Here is a 10063-nt window from a genome sequence, read left to right on the forward strand (position 1 = left end):
TCGAGCTTCCCCGAGGCCGCAGCTAGGCACAGTCACACTCGCACACGCGCTCACACCTACATTCACTCTCACTCACCATGTAAAGGGTGAAGGGCAGGCCGAGCAAGAACAGCCACAGGTAGAGGTGCAGCGCGTTCACGAAGGTGCCTTGGTGTGGGTCATAGTACCAGCCGCCGCTGAGTGCGGCCCACACCCCCTGCCGGAGGATTTGCAGTGTCTGGGACCCCATCCCCGCCCGCCCGGTGCCCCGAGCCCGCGCCCGCGCCCGCCGCGGTCCCCGTCTATCCCCCTTCAGAGCGCGGGGAGATGGGACCAGCGCCACCGCGGTTGAAGCTGCTACTAGTGCCAGAGGAGGAGGAAGAGGAGGAGGAGGAGCCCGGCCTGCGGAGGGCCGCCGCCGCCGCCATCTTGTCCCCTAACACCCCGAGCGGGGCCCCCGCCGCCACCGCCGCCGACGCCGGCCGGCCGCCAGCTCCCCGGTCCCCGCCCCTTCCCCGGCCCGGGCCCCGCAGCCACGACAGCGACCCGAGCCCTGGCCAGTAGCCGTCCCGCTAGCTTGTTCTCGGTTTTGGGAAAAGGGAGGCCCAGCCCGCGAGAACCGCACCCCCTCCAGCTCCGCCCCCTGTTCCCTTCGACCCCCTCCCCTCCGCGCAGGCGCTCTCTGCCGCCCTCTCTCGCCCTCTCGGAGAAGTGCTGGGAGAGGGGACCGGGACAAGGCTGGGGCTGCTCACAGCTGTTCGGGCGTGGGGTAAAGGAGCTTTAAAAGTCACATTTAAAGTGCCAGCTCCGGGGCCTTCCTTCCAGCTCCCAAACAAGGATGCATTTCCTGTCGCTTTGCGCCAAAAAACAGGTTCTTACTGCTTCAGCGAAGGAGGCAGCTGGTCTTCCCTTTTTCTCCCCTCACACACACACACATACCTAAAAGCACGAATCGTGTCTCTACAAAAAAATACAAGTAGCAATGGTGACAGACTCTGATGTCCATTATAGGCCTGGAGGGTACTTATGATAGGATTGCCCACACTTCCCTGCCTGCAGTCTGAGATCTAAAGGATGATTTATTGCAAAAGGAGGGTAGTAGGTGGAGTGGTTTCTCAGATGTGAGAGTCCGATTTTTACAGATATTTGCTCATACCAAGGCCAGATAAAAGTCACAATTATTGCATGAAATAGGCAAGGAAAGCATTGGGGGAGGTTTGAGATTTGTTTAGTTTATAGCACATGAAATAGCATGACAATTCTGCTGGAAGAAACAAATGATGAATATAACAGAACACTGGAGCCTGAGAAAAAGAACTATGGTTTGTATCTCAGTTCTGCTTTACCTTTATATCATTCACCTCTTGGGGACTGAGTCTCCTTTTCTCAAAAATGAGATAGAAGTAGATGACCTCTAAAGTCTCTTCTAGTTCTAAATACTATGAAAGTCTCATTTATCATCAATAGTTTGTTTGTTTTAAAATTATTTCTACCTAAGTCCTTGGCATTGTCAGATGGTCAACACCAAAAATTGATATGGTTTAACTAGTGGGAATAACATTTTAAAAGATGGATTGCCATTTGCTTTGTAGTATTCTTTGAAAACAAAGACTGTCTTACAATTCTATTTGCACCCCCAGCTTGACCACAATACTTTGTACCTGGTAAGGATGTAATGAATGCTTTTTCATTTATTCCATTATTTATTCATACATACTCTGTGTCCACAGGAACATAATATATCCCCAAATTTTATTACAAAAATTCACTGTTTATTCACTCTCATCCTAATCCCAAACTGCATTGGTATACTGTGCCTCTGTTTCTCTGGCCTTTAAAATGAGAAGTTATATTTAGTTCTTTATAATATTCACAAAATATCTGACCTCAATTGAGACAAATAAAGAAAAATAAGTTAAGGATAAAGTTTACAAACTCCACTGATGAGGCAAACTAAAGCACAATTTAAAATATTTAGCATCCTGATGGAACCTCCTCCAAATGATGAAAAGAGAAGCTGAAATGTTCTAGGGTCATCTTATCAGTTTGGTGAGCATCAAATGTTGCAGAAATCAGAAGCTGAGGTTGATTTTTAAAATCCACATGGATTTCATGTTGGAAAATTATATTTGCAAAAATTAAAAGATATTAAATCAGAATTGAATAGAAGATATTTTTAAGACAAATAAATAAAACTTCATAATGGACACTATGCATATCAACCACCCCATCCATCTCTGATTATGACTTTTTCCTAGGCAGTAGAAATTGTTCATTGTGCAACAAACAGCTAAATTTAACTATGGTAAAGAAAAATCTCCAGGTTGATTTTTTTTCTCCCATAGCTTCAACAATCAGAATTAATATTTTGTTTTCTTCTGACCTTAAGTCCATTTCACTCCAATAAGATCTCCTAAAGTTGGTAATAAGTTATTGGAGGGAGCTGTCATTTGTCCTAAACCTAAATTTTCTCATCCGTAAAATGCAAATAATAGCATCTTCCTCCCAGAGTCTTTATAAGAATCAATTGAGACTATATGTGTAAAACATTTTCAAAATCTGAAAGCATTATATAGGCTATTATTAAGGAGACACCTAGGTGGTTCATGGATAGAACATTGAATTTGGAGTGGAGAAGTCTTCAATTCAAATCCTCCTTCAATACACTTACTAGCTGTACAACTCTCACAATTTCCTCACTGATAAAATAGGAGTAATAATAGGATCTACTTCTCAGGGTTATTAGGAGTATAAAATGAAAAAAAAACACATGTTTCAAGTACCTTCAAACATTAAAGCATTAGTAGTATGATGATGACTTTTAAACATTATGTTGAAAATTTATCTTTAAAAGGTCAAATTTCTCAAATTTATAGAGAACTAAGTCAAATTTATAAGAATACAAGCCATTTCCCAATTGACAAATGTCAAAGAATTTGAACAAGCAATTTTTAGATGAAGCCATCAATAGTCATGAAAAAATATTCTAAATCACTCTTGATTAGAGAAATGCGAATGAAAATAACTCTGAGGTACTACCTCATACCTATCAGATTGGCCAATATGTCAGTAAAGGAAAGTGACAAATGTTGGAGGGGATATGCCAAAATTGGGATACTAATACATTGTTGGTGTAGTTGTGAATTGATCCAACTATTCTGGAAAACAATTTGGAACTATACCCATAGAGCTATAAAATTATGCATACCCTATGATCCTATAATGCTACTAAGGGGTCTTTATACCAAAGAGATCATAGAAAAGGGGAAAGAGCCTACTTGTACAAAAATATTTATAACAGCTCTTGGTGAAGAATTGGAAATTTGAGATATCTCTCAGTGAAGGAAAGGCTAAATAAATTGTGGTATATGTGGGTGATAAAATGCTATTGTACTATAAGAAATTATAAGCTGTATGATTTCAGGAAAAAAAGATCCACATGAACTTGTGCAAAGTGAAATAGGCAGACTCTGGAGAACATTGTATGCAGTAATAGCAATATTGTATGATGATCAACTGTGAAAGATTTAACTACTTACAGCAATAATCTGGGACAATTCTGAAGGATTTATGACAAAGAAAGCTACCTCCAGAAAAAGAACTGTTGGAGTCAGATGCAGACCAAGCATACTATCTTCCACATTAGTTTATTTACAACTTTATTTTGGGATTTTGGTTTTATATGACTATTCTCTTACAATGGCCAAAATGAAAGTATGTTTAGCAAAATAATACAATGTATAATCCTGATCAAATTACTTACCATCTCTGAGAGGGGGTAGAAAAGAGAGAGAGAAAGACAATTTGGACCTTATAATTTTGGAAAATGTATGTGGAAAATTGTTATTGCATGTATTTGAGAACATAAAATATTTTTGAATAAAAAATAAGATTTGGAAAAAAATGTTATGTTGACCCAAATATAAAGATTAAAAAGTGATATTGAATCTTAAGTTAAAAGAATAGGTTTCTACCTTCAACATAAAGATGAAGAATCGTAAAGATGCCATTCATACATTATGAGATCATTAATAGTGAGCAGATCTCAGAGATCACATAGTTTAAACTTCATCATTTTATAGATATAAGAACAAAGACCCAGAAAGGATAAGTGCCTTGCCAAATGATGGACAGATAGTAAGAGAGCCAAGATTCTATCCCAGGCCTCTGACTCCAAAAACCAGGACTGATTCCATTGAACCATGATATTCCAAAGGAGGAAGGAAATCTATGTCTCAGGATGTTGTGAATAAATTCATTGCAATAAAACACCAAGAGGAATGTATACAACTTTAATATCACATCAGTTCCTACAGAGGAGGCAAGGAGCAACTAGAAAATTTACCTCTAGACCACATGAAGGCATTTGGTAAAGATGTTAACTAATCGACACAGGGAATTAGTAAATGAAGGAATTCAGTGAAAAGGATATCTTTCAAAATGATTTTTTGACTAAGAAAAGCTGGAAAAAGAATAATTCTTACTACTTTAGACTCTTTCATCTATAACTTTTAAAGTGCTTTTATGGACCCTGACACAAATGAATTTCTGTTTAAAAACAGGAAAGCTGTGGCACTGAGATGTTAAGTGGTCAGCCTAAAGTAAGACAGAGAAGTTGTGAGGTAAGTGGTAACAAAATATCAATGCTGTTTCTTCTGACTTTAGCTGGGTCACCTTCCTCTTAGACACCAATTTCTAGAGCAGGATAAAAGGTAAGGAATTTAATTTGCTTAAGTGTTATTCTCTCAGCCATGCATAGAAGTCATTAGTAATGTGCCACACTTAGCAAGTCAGTCAACAGACATGACATATTGCCTACCTACATTTGTGCTTCTGTCAGTTAATCCTATTCACTTACGAAATAGTTCACAGGCCCCTGGGGGACTGTCAGTGCTGACAGCAGATGTGCTCATGCTCAAACGGAACACTGTGAGGTTGCAAAAACCTCCTTACACAAGCCCACTAAGGAACAGAGATGTTCAAACTGGCAAGTTATGACTCACAGGCCTGTGCTAGGGGGATTTTGATCAGATGGTCCTATGAGTTGAGCTCCAAAATGGCTTCATCCTTGTTCCACAGTCTCCAGATATTACCTTGAGGCCCCATCAGAGACCATGATCTAGAAGTTTTAACCTTTTCATTTCTGGAACTTCCACCCTTGGGTCTCCCTGTCTTGATTAATGAAAGCTTCTCTTCTCCAACTATTTCAGGAAGACCCCAGCTATTCTCTACTTCTCAGTTACCTTGAAAGCCACATCCATCACCTTTCCAACCATGCTCCTTCCAGTTCTGGAACCATGATTAGCCACATACTATCAATGTTCCTAGATGGGGTATATCAATCTTTTCACCAGTGGGCAGTGTCCTGGGAACGTCCTGGGAACATGAAAGTGCCACCATTTCCATGTGGGTTGTCGCTGTTAGATTATAAGCTTCTGGAGGGCAAGGGCTGTCTTTGCTGTTCTATTTATATCCTTACTGCTTACCAGGTGCTTAATAAGCATTCTTTCATTCAATAGCACTAGATTGGCCCTAGTCTTAGTTCAGAGTAATCTGACTTCAAGTCAAATCTGAATCTCCTTAGAGGTTAGGGAATGTTAGAAAAGAGAAATATCGACTATCAGGAAGCCTCCCCTCAGTCTCTCTTTGCCCTACCTTGTGGCAGGGCTCCAAAAGATGAATTAAATTAAATTAAATTAAATCTAAATTAGTGTCAGAAATATCCCTAGCTGCTTTGTGGGGCAGGGAGACAAGCAGTTGTGAAAACAAACCTCAACTTAATTGTTTCAGCAGTTATGCATCTAGTTGCCCAATGATACATTCTCCATCCCATCTTGTTAGGTATATAGTTCTGTTTATCACCTGTCAGATATCTGTATGCTAGTTCATTGTCCTGTTACTCCAGTCTGAGTATAGTGTAGTGGAAAGGTCATTGGATTTGGAGTCAGAGAACCTTGGTTCAAATCTCAATTCTGCTACTTGCTTTAACTATGACTCTAGACTTCACCTCCTTTTTATCAGTTTCAATTTCCTCAATCTGTAAAATTGAAGATGTTAGACTAAAATAATTTAAAGGTTTCTTCAAATTCTAAATCAATGCTCCCGAGTCTCATCTGCCTTCTGAGCTCTTCTGCGTAGAAATCCCATCACTGGGGGCTTGGGGGCTCAGTGGGTTAAGAGCCAGGCCTAGAGACAGGTCCTGGGTTCAAATATGGCCCCAAACACTTCCTAGCTATATGATCCTGGGCAAGTCACTTAACCTCCATTGCCTAGCCCTTACTGCTTTTGTGCCTTAGAACCAAAAACACAGTATTGTGTCTAAGATAGAAGGAAAGGATTTTTTAAAAAAGAAAAAAAGGAAGTCCACCATCACCTAAGAGACAGTACAGATCTCAGAGGTAGAAATCCCCAGACAAGTAGCCATCTAGAGTATATCTGAATACATCCTATTCCAATTTAGGGCATTGCTAATTATTAGGAAGATCTTTCTTATGTTAAACTAAAATTCACTTTTCAGTACCCTCATTGTTATGTACTTTAAGATCAAAGAAAATAATGATTCTGTGGAAAGAACAGTAAATCTGGAGTGAGAAGACTTGAATTTTGAATTCCATTTTGCTACATACTGGTTTCTTCAATCATAGAAAAATCATTTAACTTCCCTGAGCTTCAGTTTCCTTATCTGTAAAAAAGAAGTTTGAATAGATGGCCTGTGAGGTCCTTTCCAGATCTAGATTTATGATCCCTATGGATGGACGTTCCTCCTATTGTACAAATAGCGAGGTAGTGCAGTGAATAGACATGTATTTGGAGTCAGGAAGACTTGAGTCAAATCTGGACTCTAACACTTTGACTCTAAACAAACACTTAACCATTGCCTGACTCAGTTTCCTCCACTATAAATTTTGGATAATAATAGCATCTACCTCCCATGGTTATTGTGAGGATCAAATGGGATCATATTGTTGAAGCATAGTAGATGCTTAATAAATGCTCCTTTCCTTCAGCTTCTCTGATGGTGATTGCTTTTCCTGAGAAGATACAGTCAACTCAATAAGGTAGGTGCCTGCCTGGTTTAGAACTATGATTGCCTTTGTTATGCAGATCTGTCAGCAGCAAAGCCTCTTTCCATCCCCTGTGGAAAAAAAACTCTGGATAGTCATATAAGGACTCTGGCAGGAAAGGTATTCATTGTTGGTTTACAACAATGAGTTCTGCCAACTGAAAGCCATATTTAACTGGCAGGAATCAGTAGAGCTAGCTGCTTTTAAAGTGCTCTGTTTAAGATTAAATCTTAAGATCCCTTAAGATTATTTCTCTTAGGATATCCTATGCCTAGAGATTAGATGGTATTGTTTAATAGGACCATGTAATTGAATGACCATCTGGAAGACAGATTTGGAACCAGAAAGATTAGATTTAGCCAGTCAGACACCAAGAGTTCCCAGACTGAGTCCGTCAGAGATTATGGTCTCTTAAAATTATGGCAACCTTTCAGTCTTCTAGCCAAGCTGTACCAGTAACCCCGAGATCAGGAATATTTTTTCTCTTTTAAAACTGTACTTTCTGTCTTAGTAACAACTCTAAGACAGAAAGGCAAAGGCTAAGCAAATGGGGTTAAATAACTTGCCCAAGGTCATACATAGAGCTATGAAGTATCTAAGGTGAGATTGAACCCAGGTCCTCCTAACTCCAGGCCCAGCACTCTATCCACTGTGCCATCTAGCTGCCCTGATCAGAATTATTTTTGAAGGGATTCCTTAGAAAGGTCATGGAGCCCTAAGATGAAAAAGAAACTAGTCAAAGATTTTAGGTTCCCAGACTATGAATATATTGAGATCATGGAGTTAACTGGCACTTGGAGTATACTCCTCTTATAAAAGGGGCTCCAGGAAGCGACTCCAAGTTTAAGGTCCAAACCAAACCTCACGAGTTCCTATCAATGTATTACTTTTTTCCTAGGCAGTCAAAGGACAAGAGCAGTTCAAAGTAGAGCCATGAAATTAATGAAAAAAACATAATGAGAAAAATTGAAATAGAATTTCTCTCCATAAATCCAGGTCAGACTTCCTCATAGAAACACACATCATCAGTGGAGAGAGTGGGTACTTCCAGAGATCAAGCATGAAGGACATACAGATAGGGAATATATGGCCAGGGCACATGCTCAGAACTCCTGGCTATGATGCTGCAACATCATCACTATCTTCTGGGGAAGTCATTATGTTGTTCTCACTGGGCCTGCTTCCTTCTAGACTTAGATAAACATAGATAAGATAAAAGGATAAGATCCTTGTTCTCATAAAGAGATAGGCTGTCTCCATTGAGTACATTGTTCCATGGGTCTCTAGGTGACTGCTAAGAACAGGGGGGCAGCTGGGTGGCTCAGTGGATTGAGAGCCAGGTGGTCCAGGGTTCAAATCTGGCCTCAAATACTTTCTGCTTGAGTGACTCTGGCAAGTCTCTTAACCCCTATTGCCTCGCCCTTACCACTCTTCTACCTTAGAATCCGTATATAGTATTGAATATTGAGTCTAAGATGGAAGTTAAGGGTTTAAAAAAAAATTATTAGGGCATTGTTCTTGACCCAACTTCTAGGATCATATCTTCGGGGCCATCCAAAAGTCATCAGCTAAATACTGAACCCTTCCCTGATAAAAAGATATAGCTTTTATAAAAGATTATAGCTCTCTAATCATAGTCATCACACCTAGCTAATAATAGCCAGATAGAGAAGCTCCAGGCAGCAAACAGTACCTGGGAGAGAAGGAGGACCTGTACTCAAGTAGGAAATTTTGAGGCAAATGGAGAAAAGAAGGTAACGCTTTGGGGAGGATATAGATCAGTGGTGTTGCTGCATAATCAGGGACATGGAGGGAGGAGAAGAAGGTTCTACTGTGGTACAAATGACTTTGTCAGCTGTGGGAATTGTCTTGTTCTAGATTCTGGAACAAGAATTCTTCTAGAATCTAGAAGAAAAGGGGAATCACAGGGGCAAGTCTTGTAAGGAAATGGCAAACACTGACTAGAGGGGAAAGCCAAAAATGGATACCTTGAAAGTGTTGATTCCATGTGGAATACAGAGAATAGAGAAAGACTAAGTAATTACTAGGGGTCATGAACTAGAGAATGAGGTTCTAGAGTAGACCGAGAGAATGAATAATGAAGAGAGAGAAGCTTTCTCTGGAAAGGGATGGCAAAATTCAAATAAAAAGAAAGATTAATGAATAGGAATAGTTGAAAGTAAGGAGGAAAGGGGAGTTAAAAGTATTAAATAATCAGATAAAGGCAGGAAAGAAAAAGGAACTAATAGACAAAACCCCAACGGGAAAGGAAAAACTAATGGGAGGAGAGGGTGAGGAGAAGAGAACCAGTGGGAATAGGGCCCCCTTTAAAAAAACATGCTAAAGTAATTAAAGAAACATAGTATATGTGTTTATGTCAGAAGTTGGCGGTGGGAATCACAGGTTGAAAAAAATTAGAGACAAATAGAAGAAAATATAAACATAACTCTCTATACTGAGATGAAGACTTTTAGACTAATATGTCTGGGAGTGAAAGACAGCTGGATAAGGAAGAGGATAGAAAGCTGAACCTGGAGTCAAGAAGACATAAGGTCAAATCCAGCCTTAGGCTAACTGTGTGACCCAGTGCAAGTCACTTTATCCTGTTTGTCTCGGTTTTTCCATTTGCCAAATGATCTGGAGAAGGAAATGGCAAACCCCTCTAGTATCTTTATCAAGAAAATTCCAAATTGGGTCATGAAGAATTGAACACAATTGAAACAACCAAACAGCAGCAGCAGCCATCTGGGACTGGAGATTGAAGCCCCCTGATTTTGAATTGGGTAGTCCCCAAATCACCTCTGGTTTATTAAAATAATCTGAGCAAAAAACAAAAGGAAAGATAAAAAGATAGGGTCATTGTTCTCATAGGATCATAGATTTAAGTTTTTTTGAGTACAAATCCCTCATTTTACAGATGAAGACCCTGAAACACAAAGAATTTAAGTGTCTTGCCCAGGATCACATAACTAGAAAGCTTCTGGGGGGGGGGATTTGAAACTAGAGATCAGTGTCTTAAC

At 40.0% G+C, this 10063-nt stretch overlaps 1 protein-coding gene across 5 annotated transcripts in view; it reads right to left on the bottom strand.

The window, feature by feature from the left end:
- The window catches only part of PCNX1 (pecanex 1), a 216125-nt gene extending 215511 nt beyond the window's left edge, over positions 1 to 614 (bottom strand). For 2 of the 5 annotated variants that reach the window (XM_016424178.2, XM_001368479.4), the window contains exon 1: positions 77 to 613. In XM_016424178.2, the coding sequence (XP_016279664.1) occupies positions 77 to 229 (153 nt within the window). In that variant the 5' untranslated portion in view covers positions 230 to 613. Of the gene's footprint in view, positions 1 to 76 lie in introns of all 5 variants that reach the window. The other 3 variants (XM_007472898.3, XM_007472897.3, XM_007472896.3) reach the window with 2 other exon arrangements.
- Positions 615 to 10063: the final 9449 nt, after the last annotated feature.

The sequence above is a fragment of the Monodelphis domestica genome, chromosome 1 (assembly GCF_027887165.1).
Source record: "Monodelphis domestica isolate mMonDom1 chromosome 1, mMonDom1.pri, whole genome shotgun sequence".
NCBI classification, from domain to species: domain Eukaryota; kingdom Metazoa; phylum Chordata; class Mammalia; order Didelphimorphia; family Didelphidae; genus Monodelphis; species Monodelphis domestica.